The 16,293-nt window shown below is 41.6% G+C and overlaps 2 protein-coding genes across 2 annotated transcripts; both read right to left on the minus strand.

Moving 5' to 3' along the window:
• Positions 1-236: 236 nt before the first annotated feature.
• Positions 237-7,940, minus strand: LOC146546907 (4-trimethylaminobutyraldehyde dehydrogenase-like). The gene is made up of 12 exons (XM_085263660.1): positions 7,821-7,940; positions 7,459-7,617; positions 6,778-6,923; positions 4,072-4,201; positions 3,847-3,981; positions 2,992-3,188; positions 1,728-1,868; positions 1,443-1,631; positions 1,250-1,337; positions 1,031-1,172; positions 758-870; positions 237-674 (listed from the first exon to the last, which is right to left on the minus strand). Exons 2-12 carry the CDS (start codon positions 7,598-7,600, stop codon positions 580-582), a joined length of 1,518 nt encoding a protein of 505 aa, XP_085119786.1. The 5' UTR covers positions 7,601-7,617; positions 7,821-7,940; the 3' UTR covers positions 237-579.
• A 2,197-nt stretch (positions 7,941-10,137) lies between these two features.
• LOC146546908 (4-trimethylaminobutyraldehyde dehydrogenase) lies at positions 10,138-15,643 on the minus strand. The gene is made up of 12 exons (XM_085263659.1): positions 15,495-15,643; positions 15,157-15,315; positions 14,479-14,624; positions 14,041-14,170; positions 13,816-13,950; positions 13,065-13,261; positions 11,657-11,797; positions 11,372-11,560; positions 11,160-11,247; positions 10,941-11,082; positions 10,633-10,745; positions 10,138-10,549 (listed from the first exon to the last, which is right to left on the minus strand). The coding sequence occupies exons 2-12, from the start codon at positions 15,296-15,298 to the stop codon at positions 10,455-10,457; spliced, it is 1,518 nt and encodes a 505-aa protein (XP_085119785.1). The 5' UTR covers positions 15,299-15,315; positions 15,495-15,643; the 3' UTR covers positions 10,138-10,454.
• Between the last annotated feature and the right edge of the window lie 650 nt (positions 15,644-16,293).

A 16,293-nucleotide genomic window follows, 5' to 3' on the forward strand; every position in this document is an offset into this window, starting at 1 on the left:
CCAGTTGAGGCAGATGGCTGCTCTTCCACAGGCCTGGTTCTGATGGAGGTCTCTCCCTGTAAAAAGGAAGCTCTTCATCTCGCCCACAGGGGGGGGGGGGATCCCTGATTGTTGGCATTTTCTGTCTAATATTGTAGTCTTTACCTTGCATTATAAAGCACCTTGAAGTGACTGTTGAAGTGATTTCAGTATAGCATATTCATACAGTTCAACTCACAAGCAACAAAGAAAAAGAATTTGCTTCTACAAGTTTATTTTGATACAAAGAAGCAGCTGTCCAAACAACAGTACATAAATGTGACAGCTGTTAGGCAGAAATTTTCTTCCGATTACTTCAATGTTGCACACTTGCGTGTTTATTCAGAAAACCCCAACTTTTAAATCCAGCTATCCTTCACTTACTGATGTAATAATGAAGTACTGAATACTTTTGGGGGGGGGGGGGGGAAGAGTGCTCTGCATCTATGCTTGTTTACATCATGTTCCACACACTTTGCATTAATTATGTGTTATCCTAACACAGTAAGAAGGGAGAAGTGAAGAGCTCTAGTCACAGTTCTGGCACAGCGGTGTAAAACTTTAGAAGAGGCTTTCGACGTCACCCATTTCCACCACTACAGTCTTCAGCTGGGAGTAGTACTCGGTGGTCACCTGGCCGTTCTCTCTGCCAAAGCCTGCAGGGATCAGGAGAGAACTGGTTAATTTACTGAGCAAATGCAGCATTTACCCAGACCATGAAAAGCTGACAGCATCTTACCCGACATCTTGTATCCTCCAAACGGCAACTCTATAGGGTTAATGTTGTAATTGTTGATAAAGCAGGTCCCTGCCTCCATACTCGCAGCCACGCGATGGGCTCGAGAAATGTCCCTGTAGGAGGAGGAAAAGAACCGACTTTTATACAGAGTGCAGTGAATTGGCCGCACTGTGGAGACCTTGAGCGACAGCCAACAGAAGGCAATAAACTCATTATCTTAAAAGAGCAAGCCGTCAACAGTTGCACCACACTGCTGACTCACAACAAACTGACCTGGTGAAGACCCCAGAGGCCAGTCCAAAGGTGGTGTTGTTGGCTCTCTTGATCACTTCTTCCTCCGTGTCAAAAGGCAAAACTGACATGACAGGGCCAAAAATCTCCTCCTTCACACAGGTCATGTCGTCTCTGCAGTTATCTGTGTCGAGAGACTTTGTGTGTTAAAAAACAAAGCTGAGTGTGCTGTACCACCATTAACCAAAGTGTTAGACATACCAAGTACGCATGGTGACATGAAATACCCCCCTTTCAGTTTGGGGTCACTGGGGACAAAGGGATCTCCTCCACAAAGCACTCTGGCTCCCTAGAAATAAATAAATAATTACAAGAGTTACGTTAAAGATTCTTTGTGCTTAACTGAGAAACCACAAACTATTAAAGCCAATCCACTCCCTCTAATGAAAAGCACCTCTTTCTTGGCCTGACTGACAAATCCCAGCACTTTCTCCAGCTGTGGTTTGCTGATCAGAGCTCCCATCCTGGTGCTCTCGAGCAGGGGGTCACCAACAGGGATGGCCTTGGTCCTTTTGACTACCTCCTCTAGGAACTGTGGCATGATCTCCCGCTGCACAAACACTCTGGTCCCATTGCAGCACACCTGCATATTTCACCACAAAGTTAATAAAACAAAACCTCCAAGAGTCTGTCTTGCATCAGGCTGCACAGTACACAAAAGTACAATGTACAGACTCACCTGTCCCTGTGTCAGGAAATTTGCCATTAGTGCCCCCTTCACTGCATTCTCCAGTTCGCAGTCTTTGAAGATGATGAGAGGAGATTTCCCTCCAAGCTCCAGAGTCACCTGCTTCACACTCTTTGCAGACATTTCCATGACCTGAAAGTAAAGAGAGCAGCCATGGTCTGTGGGCTTGTATAACAAAGTCACCTTTAGCTTAAAATAAAACAGCAGATTTTTAAGGCTGGTTAGGGTGACCCTCCTCCACCCTGCAGGAGATCTCCAGAGCAGAACAAGGGCTACTGTTGTCACCTCCAGGGCGGTGTACTCTGAGTCTGTCCAATTCATACAACATCCTGAAAGATGAAAAGTGAAGCCAATGCAGACTTAAGGATGAGGACTGATTTAGATTTCTGCAGAAAATCTTTGTAGAGCCTGCAGCATTAATGCTTGTTTGAGGTACATTATGTGTTAACTACAGTGTGTTTGTGTCCTGGTGTTTTATATGCTGAACCAGTTGACTGAAACAAAACACTGGGACTCTTATCCTCCCAGGTCCCCACTGCCTCTCTGCAGTCAGTTTTCTCTTTAGGGGCAAAGATATTTGTAACTGATATCGTTTCACTTCTTTGTACTTTCCCTCACGCCAGTTCCTATAACTTCAGTTCTCATTCCAGGAATTTGCTGAAATTTGATTCCATTTCTTTCTTATACTGAGATGATGACTGTTATTCTTTTATTGACAAGTTCAAAAATCGCAACTAGAAATGCACATGAGGAATCAACAGTTGCTAAACAGGCGAATCACAGTAGGTCAGGGCTGTGTCCCACAGGAGAATAAATACCCCAATACGTGACTCCAAAAGTGAGCCAAAAACCCTACATTCCCATCTTTAATGTTCAAGTCCACAGCACTAAATTCAGTTTACAGCCTGGTTGAAAATAATAATGAGAAGAAGAAGAATAAAGAAATCAATAATTCTTCTTAAACCATTTCAGTTTTGGCAGCTTGCTAACTGCATTCTACCTGCTTGACTTCTGTCTTAAAACAAAACATCACAGCAGCAGACAAAATGCTAATGCTTAACATGGAGACATCACAGTGCCTATGTGCATCTATGTTCTAAACTAAAATATTCTATATTAGTAAACAGATCCCACTCCAATATTGGACAGGTCAAAAAACAAAACAAAGAACAAAATTTACTTTGAAGGTCATCAGTGTATCAGGGCAGCCCAATTACAGTCCATGTGTGGGAAACAATGCTGTACTGGTCTGTACCTTTTTGCCTGTAGGAACACTCCCCGTGAAAGAGACTTTAGCAACTTTTGGATGATGGCAGAGCAAGCTGCCGGTCTCTGCTCCACCTTGGACCACACAGAAAAGCCCATCAGGTACCCCAGCCTCTTTGTAGATCTCAGCCAGGATGACAGCAGTCACCGGAGCCATTGGAGAGGGTTTATATACCATGGCATTACCTAAAAAACACAACCACAATTAAATCCTGCAAGTTAAGGCCTGCAGAGCCATCTTTGTGAATGGTCACGAGACAAGACGAACAGATAGAAACAAACCGTACAACAGGCTGATTGATAGGAACGTGTGGTAGAATCCAGTATTAAACAGGCCAAAAGTAACGTTTTAAAAGAATAACATGTTCATCAGTGATGTGACAGAGGCTCTGTGGCTCTGCTGCATTATTTTTAGCAGGCTCTTCCTATTTTAAACTTCCAATCTATTGGTTTTCTCTCTCTACACTTGTTTTTCTCCACTCTTTTCTTGACCCTCACACTCACACTAAGTTGCAGCTCACTGCTGTCCCTTCCTGGTTGTGTTGGACGGCTCTTCTTGTTAACAGACCCTCACCAAGTACTGCTCACTGAGGATGTCTTACTGTTTTTTTAAAATATGATATATAAACTTGTTCTCTGTTAAGCTATTCAAATGTGCATATTTTAACAAAAAGACACAGACAAAGACGGACATTTGTCGTTTTTTTTTTTTCCCCACACATCTACGAAAAAGTATGTCTTCTCTAGTCTGTCTTGTTTCAGTCCCCTGCTCTCCTATATGTCGCAATCCTCTGTTGTGCAGATTACCGACACCAGATGATACACATGCTATTATAAAACTCACCACACGCCAGAGCAGGAGCAGACTTCAATGTTGCAAGCAGGATAGGGAAGTTCCATGCACCGATTCCCACACACACACCAAGTGGCTCCCGTCTAGTGTAAGCAAATGCTCCTCCAGGGAGCTGGATATGCTGGCCTGCACCAAAATGACAGCACAATGTTAAAAACAATACCAAATGGAGGTTTTTGCAACTTTTGATAAACACAGAAGCATTGGTGCACCCACCCGCAAGTGTACCAGCCAGGCCGGCATAGTACTCAATGCTCTTCCAGGAAAAGTCTATATTTCCCAGAGCCTCAGTGATTGTTTTCCCATTGTTGATCACTTCCAGCTTTGCAAGTTTTTCCCTCCTTTCCTATTTTTTCAAAATACGCATAAAGGGAAAAAAAAGAACTATTTTAATTGAAGCTCTTCAGTAATTATGTGGAACAAGATGTTTTGTTTTAAGATTGTATTGTCTCTTTGTCATTGCATAGACACAAAAAAGGTTAAATTGATCCAAATGGTTTCCCTCAAAAATGAAAATAGCAAACGTTATTTCAATCCATAAAAAGGAGAGAGAGAGATGTCAATTTACCAATTACAGGCCAATATCACTACTCCCACAGTTCTCTAAAAATTTAGAAAAGTTATTTGTTAATAGACTTGATAAATATATTGAGAAGCATAATCTCCTAAGTAATAACCAATATGGCTTTAGAGCGAAAAGGTCCACTTGGATGGCAGTGATGGAACTTGTTGAAGGGATATCTACTGCAATAGATCATAAGGAATATACTGTTGGTGTTTTTATAGACTTAAAAAAGGCGTTTGATACAATTGATCATCCATCCATCTTCATCTGCTTTATCCGGGGCCGGGTTGCGGGGGCAGCAGCCTAAGCACAATTGATCATTCTATATTATTGAATAAACTAGAGAGATATGGTATAAGAGGGATGTCATACAAGTGGATGAAAAGTTACTTGGATGACAGATTTCAATATGTCGAAATCAATAATGTAAAATCTAATCAGTTGACGGTAACTTGTGGCGTTCCTCAGGGCTCTGTGCTGGGCCCTAAATTATTCTTTATATCTCTATCTATCTATCTCTGTAATGTGTATTGTTTGCTGATGATACCACTCTGTATTGCTCAGGTAAAAACCTAGAACAGCTTCTGACTACAGTGGAAAAGGAGTTATTTATATCAATACAGTTTTTTAATATATTTAAGTTATCATTAAATATAAACAAAACAAAATGTATTATTTTTGGCACTAGACAAATGAAAAATGTATCTAAAATCAGGGTTAATGGAATTGAAATTGAAAGTACATGAAAATAAATTTCTTGGAGTGATAATTGATGATAAGCTTAGCTGGAAGTCACATATAAACCATGTGAAAACAAAAATGTCAAAAACCATTGCTATTCTCTCCAAAACAAAGCATGTCCTGAACAAGAAATCATTATACACACGTTATTGTACTCTGTTGCTTCCATATATGACTTACTGTCTGGAGATATGGGGTAATGCATATAAAACAAATACTCTTCCTATTTTCAAGTTACAAAAAAAAAAAAAAAAAAAGGAGCTATAAGAATTATAAATCAATCAAACTATATAGAACCAACTAACATTTTGTTTATTAATCTGAATACCCTGAATTTTTAAGATTTAGTTGAATGCTGGCACAGATAATGTATAAAACACAAAATAACTTGCTTTGCCGCAGTACTCAGAAGCTGTTTAAAGTCAGAGAGAGTCAATATGACTTAAGGGGAACAGATTTCTTTAAAAAGAAAAAGAGAAGGACAAACATAAAGCAGAGATGTGTTTCTGTTTTCCTTGTTTAAAAATAGAGTATTAGAAAAATATAAAGAAGAATGAAAAGAGCAAAAATAATAATGCTGAAACCCTTGGTTGTTTTGCTTTGATTATTTTAATGAAATTTAATTTAATGTAGTTACTCATCTAAGGTGCAAAGTTAGTTTTGTTTTTTGTTTGTTTTGTTTTATTCTTTGCTTTCAGCTCTATGTACATGAGCTGCATGCTAAAAGATCTTTTGTTAAAAGTGTTGGCGTAATAAGCATATGCTTCAGCCAATACCTTTTGATTAGCCTTGTCTCATGCTTTCTTGCTTTGTGGTAATCTTTATTCTGTATTCACTGAGATATTTGAATGCTAATCAATAATTTAAATAAATAAAAAATTCAATAAAATTTAAATTTTAGCTAGAAGGCTCCAAGGTCAAATGGCTGGCTGGAACAACAATTTCTCCCAAACTGTGCTGTGACTGTCTGACACTATCCTTAAAAGGCCACCTGTGTCGGCTGGTGAAAGACCACACACACACACACACACACACACACACACACACACACACACACACACACACACACACACACACACACACACACACACGGCAGGTCTGTGTCCCGCGCTGGAGCATAGCTGCAGGACAGGATGGCTGTTGTCTACACTGGCTCACTCCTTCATACCCCCCACCCATGTCACGCCCTTTTTACATGGTGTAAGATGTGAAGATCCATGTGCTTTTCTGTGCTGAGCTGTTTTTTGGGGTTTTTTTTGTACTGTTCTCAAACTGCTCTCCCACTGGGAACTCAGTTTGAGCAGAGATCTTTTTCTCTCCTCTTGTCCCTGATGTTGGGTATTTCTCTTTGTTTCTCTTACATTCTAGCTCTCTCTGACCTGTCTTCCCAATGTGAATGTTTGTGCTATGTATGGTTGAAAGGAGTCCAGTTTTACTGCAGGTAAATGTGTAACATGCAACAAGGCCAGCAGTGGAGGGAGGGGTGCATTTTAATGAATAACTAATGTCTTATTACAGCCTTCCAACAGTCAACTCCAATTTATATTGCACAAACACTGAACTAGACAGTTTCCTGGACTGCTGGTTGTTGTTACACAACAGCTTGGCCGCCTCACCCTCATAATGCGAGCAGCCTCCAACATCACCCGAGCCCTCTCCATGCCTGCCATCTTGCTCCACTTCTGGTAAGCGGCGTAGGCACTCTGTATGGCTTCGTCCACCTCCTCAGCCCCACAGGGCACCATCTGACACAGGACCCGGCCTGCAGAGACCAGAAGAACACCAGGTTACAGAGCTGAGCTACGAATGAAAAGCGAGCTGGGCTCCTCTACATCATGCATTTTTCTGTGCATCAAATCTCTTATCTAACAATTGACATTTTTAACCTGAATCAGTAAATACACCCTCATTAACAGTAGTGATCTTCTTTGTGCAACATTAAAATGTAAAACAGACCCTTGCATTGTTTAATCTTCAGAAATGTTTATGCCTGCCTGTCATTACTGTGCATATCCCTAACCTTTATAACCTGAAAGCATGAAATCCAGTTAACTTTATACTAATATCAAGTAAAGGGGGAAAAAAACAGCCCTTTGTTTGTCTACTAGTCTGCACATAGTTAAGGCAAAATGTCTATGTTACAATACTTAACAGAAGTCTGAGCAAAATCTGAGCGTTTCAAATATATTTCAGAAAAACCGCAGGCCTTTAAACCACCGTCACTTGTTTTCCCCAGAATACGTGTCCTTAGCAGGAGCACTAAGGCTAAAGCAGATTTTAAAGAGCAGTATATTCACCAGTTGCAGGCTCAAACACGGGCTCAGCGTTTTTCTCCTGCCTGGGTTTCACTCGTTTTCCACCCCAGAAGTTCAGAGGCTCCGTGACAACCACGGTCCCCGTCGAGGCTCCGGGCATCGAGTCGAGGGTTGACTGGGCCATTTCCAGATGCAAAGCGCCTGCAGGGATACAGGGAAGGATGTTTCAAAGCTGGAAAACAGATGTGCAAAATGTGCAACTCAGGACAAGCGATCTAAACTGGTCGCTCCCTTTGCTAGCGTGAAGCTAGCACGGACATTAAGTTAACTAAAGTTGCACGAGAGAAACAGCGCGTGCACATTTTAAATATGAAAGCAACAAAATAAAATAGCTGAAGTTTTACCGCTTATGCTCCCGCAGAAGGACTGGAAAAGGTTCTTCACAGTCTATTTCAACACCACGCCTCCTTCATGCTACCACCCCGTATTTCTGCTGACTCACTCACTTCTGCTGTTAAAACACAAGGTGTTAAAGGAACCAGCAGCAGAATTTTTGGTGCAACTCGCCCCCCCAAAAGAAAGTCTGTCCACTATAAGACAGAGGAGCATTAATTATTTTAATCATATTCAGGTTACCACAAAGAGTTTTTTCATTTAGTTGAACTTGAAATGTTTGTCAGTAGGTAAACAATTAGTATTGTACAGTCAGAAATATCAAGTTATTCTTAATACTGCAGACTTGCAATGTATAAGTTGTCCTAACAGTCATCTTAAGTAAGCTTTACTTAGTTTTTTTTTGAGGCAACGAGTTTCCTCAATTTTTTTTAGTTCTGGGAACTAATTAGATTTTACAGTGTGTGTAGCTGTCCATACCTCAACGTTACAAAAGCACAACCACTGTCCACACCCCAACCACACCTCACCTCACAGTAAATGATCATTTCCATTTTAAGCATTTCCAAATGATCATTTTCCATACTGCCAGTATAAATATACACAGTATACTGCCATCACTACAATATAGATGTTTTACACACTCCTTTTGTTGTTGACATTTACAGGCTGTGTGCAAAAGGCCACACTCTTCATATTCATGCCAACTAATATTTTTACGTCCAGTAGGTGTCCTACTAGAGCAAATGAAGCTTCAAGAAGCTTTGCGCTGGGGTGAACCAATTGGATGACAAGCTTCAGTGCTTCATGAAGCTTCATCCGCCCATCACTACTAATTACAATGCCAAATTACAACTTGGCCTATAGCATCAATTAGTGCACAAATGGCATCAATTAGAGCACAAATATACATAAACTATCAAGTTACAGTCAAATACATGAAAATAATACGAGCTGCGCTCAAGAGAAGGTTTTGCCTCATGCTCATACCTTTCTGCTCATCAACATCAGGTACCGTGAACAGGTGAGTGCAACCACATTTATCATCTACCACACTCATGAGACACGCCCCACACCCGTGCACCAAATACAGCGAGTCCATTTAAACCAACCCACTTAGTCAAAAAAGGAACAACTCATATGGCTCCTACACCAGGGTCAGCAACCTTTAAGACCCAAAGAGCCATTTGGACCCGGTTTCCACGCAAAATAAAACGCTGGGAGCCGCAAATACTTTTTGACATCTAAAATGAAGATAACACTGTATATATTGTTTTTTTACCTTTATTGCTTTGTGTGAACAACTAAGGTGTGTTGCTTATGAAATCCATGAAGTGCTACAGAGAAAATTACATTTTATTTCTGTAATTAACACATTTTGAACTCAAAGAAATATAACAAAAGGAAAGACACCCAGCTGAACTAAAATGATCCATGTAGCACCCTTATATCGCCTTTGGGCTTTTGGAGCCTTGACCTGACTTTTAAAATAATAATTGGAAAAAAAGCACTATGCTGCTAAAAGATGAAAAATACTGCCTAAATATGTATTTTACCAGGTTAATGTGTGTGGTCGGGTGCGGTCTGCAGCACCGCTGCAGGGGAGGCGGACGTACCTGAGCGGCACCCGCAATCACGCCTCGCCGCCTTAACGTCTGTGCCATCTATGCTGTTGTGTTGGTGTGTGTCGGGTTGTGAGCTGAAAAGCTACAGCCTGCTGTATGCGTACAGCAACCGTGTGTGAAAAGTGGTCAATAAAGAGATGCTGAAAAGCATGTTCATGGAAACATCGTCGGGTCTGCCGTGATATCTTTACAATGGGACTTCTGCTCCTGAACCTTTGCGCACAGCGTCTGCAAATCGGGGCAGGACTGTAAGCTGTCATCTGTGAGGCGTGAGCAGTGTTTGTTTTTAACATAGTTCACGGTGGAGAACAGCTGCTGACATAATGTGGATCCGAAGATCCATAACTGGCCTACCTGGGGTTGAAAGTCTCGATAAAAGCACGACGTTTCGGCGGGTACACCGGCTTCCGCGAGTGTGACGCTTATTTTGAGCGATGAACAAAATAATAAAATCTGATTTTATTTTTATATTTCAATGTCACAATAATCTTCCAATTTGGAACTACAAGTTAAAAAAAACTAACATAAATAAAATACACTTCAGCTAAATACTTCTAATTTATTTCCCGAAACCACGCGGAGCCGCAGTATAAGACTAAAGAGCCGTTTTTCTTATTGCTGGTGTTTTCTTAAGTTGCAGTCCGTTTGGCATCTCAGGGCCACCTAGTATAGCATTCACCTCACAAGCAACAAAGAAAAAGAATTTGCTTCTACAATTTATTTTGATACAAAGGAGCAGCTGTCCAAACAACAGTACAAAGAAGTCTTCCTCTAATGCTGGTTCCATCGTTGCACACTTGTGTTTCCTCAGAAAACCCCAACTTTTAAATCCAGCTATCCTTCACTTACTGATGTAATAATGAAGTACTGAATACTTGGGGGGGGAGGGGGAGTGCTCTGCATCTATGCTTGTTTACATCATGTTCCACACACTTTGCATTAATTATGTGTCAGCCTAACACAGTAAGAAGGGAGAAGTGAAGAGCTCTAGTCACAGTTCTGGCACAGCGGTGTAAAACTTTAGAAGAGGCTTTCGACGTCACCCATTTCCACCACTACAGTCTTCAGCTGGGAGTAGTACTCGATGGTCACCTGGCCGTTCTCTCTGCCAAAGCCTGCAGGGATCAGGAGAGAACTGGTTAATTTACTGAGCAAATGCAGCATTTACCCAGACCATGAAAAGCTGACAGCATCTTACCCGACATCTTGTATCCTCCAAACGGCACCTCTACAGGGCTGATGTTGTAATTGTTGATAAAGCAGGTCCCTGCCTCCAGGTTCTCAGCCACGCGATGGGCTCGAGAAATGTCCCTGTAGGAGGAGGAAAAGAACCGACTTTTATACAGAGAAAAGCAGTCGGTATGCAACTTGAAATTGCTACTGTGCAGTGAATTGGCCGCACTGTGGAGACCTTGAGCCACAGCCAACAGAAGGCAATAAACTCATTATCTTAAAAGAGCAAGCCGTCAACAGTTGCACCACACTGCTGACTCACAACAAACTGACCTGGTGAAGACCCCAGAGGCCAGTCCAAAGGTGGTGTTGTTGGCTCTCTTGATCACTTCTTCCTCCGTGTCAAAAGGCAAAACTGACATGACAGGGCCAAAAATCTCCTCCTTCACACAGGTCATGTCGTCTCTGCAGTTATCTGTGTCGAGAGACTTTGTGTGTTAAAAAACAAAGCTGAGTGTGCTGTACCACCATTAACCAAAGTGTTAGACATACCAAGTACGCATGGTGACATGAAATACCCCCCTTTCAGTTTGGGGTCACTGGGGACAAAGGGATCTCCTCCACAAAGCACTCTGGCTCCCTAGAAATAAATAAATAATTACAAGAGCTACGTTAAAGAACACCCACAGTAATACAGATTCTTTGTGCTTAACTGAGAAACCACAAACTATTAAAGCCAATTCACTCCCTCTAATGAAAAGCACCTCTTTCTTGGCCTGACTGACAAATCCCAGCACTTTCTCCAGCTGTGGTTTGCTGATCAGAGCTCCCATCCTGGTGTTCTCGAGCAGGGGGTCACCAACAGGGATGGCCTTGGTCCTTTTGACTACCTCCTCTAGGAACTGTGGCATGATCTCCCGCTGCACAAACACTCTGGTCCCATTGCAGCACACCTGCATATTTCACCACAAAGTTAATAAAACAAAACCTCCAAGAGTCTGTCTTGCATCAGGCTGCACAGTACACAAAAGTACAACGTACAGACTCACCTGTCCCTGTGTCAGGAAATTTGCCATTAGTGCCCCCTTCACTGCATTCTCCAGTTCGCAGTCTTTGAAGATGATGAGAGGAGATTTCCCTCCAAGCTCCAGAGTCACCTGCTTCACACTCTTTGCAGACATTTCCATGACCTGAAAGTAAAGAGAGCAGCCATGGTCTGTGGGCTTGTATAACAAAGTCACCTTTAGCTTAAAATAAAACAGCAGATCTTTAAGGCTGGTTAGGGTGAGCCTCCTCCACCCTGCAGGAGATCTCATGAGCAGAACAAGGGCTACTGTTGTCACCTCCAGGTTGGTGTACTCTGAGTCTGTCCAATTCATACAACATCCTGAAAGATGAACAGTGAAGCCAATGCAGACTTAAGGATGAGGACTGATTTAGATTTCTGCAGAAAATCTTTGTAGAGCCTGCAGCATTAATGCTTGTTTGAGGTACATTATGTGTTAACTACAGTGTGTTTGCGTCCTGGTGTTTTATATGCAGTACTTTTATCCTCCTGGGTCCCCACTGCCTCTCTGCAGTCAGTTTTCTTTTTAGGGGCAAACATATTTGTAACGGACATCGTTTCACTTCTTTGTACATTCCGTCATGTCAGTTCCTATAACTTCAGTTCTCGTTCCAGGAATTTGAGAAAATTGGATGCTACGCTTTTTTTCTTTCTTATACTGAGATCATGACTGTTATTCTCTCATTGACAAGTTCAAAAATTGTAACTTGAAATGCACATGAGGAATCAACAGTTGTTGAACAGGCCAATCACAATAGCGGTATAGCTAGTAAAGCAATATAGCAAGTGAGTATAGCAAGATAACTCCTGACACCAATTGTATGCATGCATGTGGAAACTTATCACAAGTGGGCCTGAAGTTTTATTGCACCTTCACAGAAGGTTCATTGTAGACTTGAAGATCTGCATCGGCGGCCACAATTCAGAGATCACCCTAGTGTTTGATTGGAGTGGTTCTCTTCATATTGAAATATGTTATTAAACTCACTTCAACTAATGCTCACCGAGGTGTTTGCAGGTTATTGTTAAAATTTCCATAACACTACATTTCTAGGGAGGTGCAAATCAGGTCGCACTGTAGGATTTTAGAGGGGTTTGTGGTTCCAATATAGTTACGGTGTAGATTTCCCCACAGGAGTATAAATACCCAATAAGTGAGTCCAAAAGGGAGCATCCTAAATTCCCATGTTTAAATGTCCAAGTCCACAGCACTAAATTCAGTTTACAGCCTGGTTGGAAAAAAAAAAAAAAAAACATAAATAAATGAAATAAAATATATAATACTAATAATAATAATAATAATAATAATATTAATAATAATAATAGTTCAGTGTATCTGGGCAGCCCAACTACAGTCCATGTGTGGGAAACAATGCTGTACTGGTCTGTACCTTTTTGCCTGTAGGAACACTCCCCGTGAAAGAGACTTTAGCAACTTTTGGATGATGGCAGAGCAAGCTGCCGGTCTCTGCTCCACCTTGGACCACACAGAAAAGCCCATCAGGTACCCCAGCCTCTTTGTAGATCTCAGCCAGGATGACAGCAGTCACCGGAGTCATTGGAGAGGGTTTATATACCATGGCATTACCTAAAAAACACAACCACAATTAAATCCTGCAAAGCTATCTTTGTGAATGGTCACATGAAACAAGACAAACAGACAGGAACAAGCTGTACAACAGGTGGATTGATAGGACTAGTGTTCATCAGTGATGTGACAGAGGCTCTGTGGCTCTGCTACATTATCTTTAGCAGGCTCTTCCCATTTTAAACTGCCAATCTTTTGCTTTTGTCTCTCTCACTCTTGTTTTTCTCCACTCTTTTCTTGCCTCTCACACTCGCAGCAAGTTGAAGCTGATGGCTCTTCTTGTTAATGGACCCTCACCAATTACTGCTCACTGAAGATGTCCTACTGTTTTTTTTTCTTTTTCTTTTTTTTAAAAAATATGATATAAACCTGTTCTCTGTTAAGACAAAGAGGGACATTTGCCGTTTTGTCTCTGCCCCCTCCCCCCCACATCTATGAAAAAGTATGTCTTCTCTAGTCTGTCTTGTTTCAGTCCCCTGCTCTCCTATATGTCGCAATCCTCTGTTGTGCAGATTACTGACAGCAGATGATACACATGCTGTTATAAAACTCACCACATGCCAGAGCAGGAGCAGATTTCCATGATGCAATCTGGAAAGGGTAGTTCCATGCACCGATTCCCACACACACACCAAGTGGCTCCCGTCTAGTGTAAGCAAATGCTCCTCCAGGGAGCTGGATGTGCTGGCCTGCACCAAAATGACAGCACAATGTTAAAAACAATACCAAACGGAGGTTTTTGCACCTTTTGACAAACACAGAAGCATTGGTGCACCCACCCGCAAGTGTACCAGCCAGGCCGGCATAGTACTCAATGCTCTGCCAGGCAATGTCAATATCCACCAGAGCCTCAATGATGGATTTCCCATTGTTGATCACTTCCAGCTTTGCAATTTTTTCCCTCCTTTCCTATTTTTTTAACATGCATAAAGGGAAAAAAAAGCATGGAAGTATTTTAATTGACACTCATCAGTAATTTTGTGGAACAAGATGTCTTGTTTTAAGATTATGCAATGACCGAGAGACAATAGAGACACACAAAAGGTTAAATTGGTTCAAATGTAGGCCAGCAGAGAAGGGAGGGGTGCATTTTAATGAATAACTAATGTCTTATTGCAGGCTTCCAACAGTCAAGTCCAATTTATATTGCACAAACACTGAACTAGACAGTTTCCTGGACTGCTGGTGGTTATTACACAACAGCTTGGCCGTCTCACCCTGATAATGCGAGCAGCCTCCAACATCACCCGAGCCCTCTCCATGCCTGCCATCTTGCTCCACTTCTGGTAGGCGGCATAGGCACTCTGTATGGCTTCGTCCACCTCCTCAGCCCCACAGGGCACCATCTGACACAGGACCCGGCCTGCAGAGACCAGAAGAACACCAGGTTACAGAGCTCTACACCATGCATTTTTCTTTTTTTCTATTTTTTGTTTTTTTTGTATCAAATCTCTTTTCAATTTCTAACAATTGACATTTTTAACCTGAATCAGTAAAAACACCCTCACTAACAGTAGTGATCTTCTTTGTGCAACATTAAAATGTAAAACAGACCCTTGCATTGTTTAATCTTCAGAAATGTTTATGCCTGCCTGTCATTACTGTGCATATCCCTAACCTTTATAACCTGAAAGCATGAAATCCAGTTAACTTTATACTAATATCAAGTAAAGGGGGAAAAAAACATCCCTTTGTTTGTCTACTAGTCTGCACATAGTTAAGGCAAAATGTCTATGTTACAATACTTAACAGAAGTCTGAGCAGAATCTGAGCGTTTCAAATATATTTCAGAAAAACCGCAGGCCTTTAAACCACCGTCACTTGTTTTCCCCAGAATACGTGTCCTTAGCAGGAGCACTAAGGCTAAAGCAGATTTTAAAGAGCAGTATATTCACCAGTTGCAGGCTCAAACACGGGCTCAGCGTTTTTCTCCTGCCTGGGTTTCACTCGTTTTCCACCCCAGAAGTTCAGAGGCTCCGTGACAACCACGGTCCCCGTCGAGGCTCCGGGCATCGAGTCGAGGGTTGACTGGGCCATTTCCAGATGCAAAGCGCCTGCAGGGAATTATGTTATAAAACAGATGCGCAACTTAGGACAAGTGATCGAAACTGGTCGCTCCCTTTGCTAACGTGAAGCTAGCACGGACATTAAGTTAGCTAAACTTGCACAAGAAAAGCAGCGCGCGCAGATTTTAAATATGATAGCAGACAAGTAAAAGTAGCTGAAGTTTTACCGCTTATGCTCCCGCAGAAGGACTGGAAATGAAGGCAGACGCTAATCACCTTCACGCCCGTTTAGCAGCCAGAAGACCACGCCTTCTTCTGTTACACACTCCGAGTAGAGGTCAAAAAAACAACCGTAAAAATTTATGCAGGTCTGTTTTTAAAACAAGATGATTTATTAGTTAATACTGGCAGTGTAACGGGTGCAAAGATTAAAATATCCAGCAGCAGAATTAAAGACATTATAAATGAGAGATGTGTTAATTAGAGCAGGATTAAAAAGCTCTATATAAAAGTACTGTTCAGACTATTTTTAAGTGTTTAAAATACTTTGAGAATTTCATTAATGTATTTATCTACTTGTTAGCAAATTTATGAAAGGAGCAAGAACTGATGTTTGATGTTTTTGCCGTTCCTTTAATTTCTGCCCAGATTGTGGCATCTTGCTTGTTTCATACAACCATGAAATGTATCCACAGCATGTGTGGAGTTTACCCGTGCAAAACTGAATGCACTGATAATTTAATAAGGTGGAGACCTGCTCTGTAATGTAATATCCCAGAGTTCACTTTTCGGGACCTCAGATTGTATGCAAAACATGACCGTGGCTTCTGATTGGTGCTTTAAACCTGCACGTTTTCTTAAAGCCAGCAGGAAGTGACTCCTGAATATGCATAAAGAAGCCAGTTACTGCATATAGAAGTCGATGGGGAGGGAAAACCATCATCCTACTCAATGTACAACTTCAGTAAACACTTTTCTTGATGATTTAATGGGCTTCAAATTACTTGACAATAACTAGTAAGATTT

This window comes from Mchenga conophoros, linkage group LG23 (genome assembly GCF_057382185.1).
Source record: "Mchenga conophoros isolate Kocher_MC1m ecotype Shallow Benthic linkage group LG23, M_conophoros_male_GT1.1, whole genome shotgun sequence".
Taxonomy (NCBI): domain Eukaryota; kingdom Metazoa; phylum Chordata; class Actinopteri; order Cichliformes; family Cichlidae; genus Mchenga; species Mchenga conophoros.

What these genes read in the sequence shown, in the direction of transcription:
- LOC146546907 (XM_085263660.1), bottom strand. Translation starts at nt 7,600, where the DNA reads ATGGCCCAGTCAACCCTCGACTCGATGCCCGGAGCCTCGACGGGGACC. An exon ending in TCAGTCAGGCCAAGAAAGAG is followed by an intron (nt 1,338 to 1,442) that starts GTGCTTTTCATT and finishes ATTTATTTCTAG; the next exon opens with GGAGCCAGAGTGCTTTGTGG. An exon ending in GCCTCTGGGGTCTTCACCAG is followed by an intron (nt 871 to 1,030) that starts GTCAGTTTGTTG and finishes CTCCTCCTACAG; the next exon opens with GGACATTTCTCGAGCCCATC.
- LOC146546908 (XM_085263659.1), bottom strand. Translation starts at nt 15,298, where the DNA reads ATGGCCCAGTCAACCCTCGACTCGATGCCCGGAGCCTCGACGGGGACC. An exon ending in ATTTCCTGACACAGGGACAG is followed by an intron (nt 11,561 to 11,656) that starts GTGAGTCTGTAC and finishes TGAAATATGCAG; the next exon opens with GTGTGCTGCAATGGGACCAG. An exon ending in CATGTCACCATGCGTACTTG is followed by an intron (nt 11,083 to 11,159) that starts GTATGTCTAACA and finishes CTCTCGACACAG; the next exon opens with ATAACTGCAGAGACGACATG.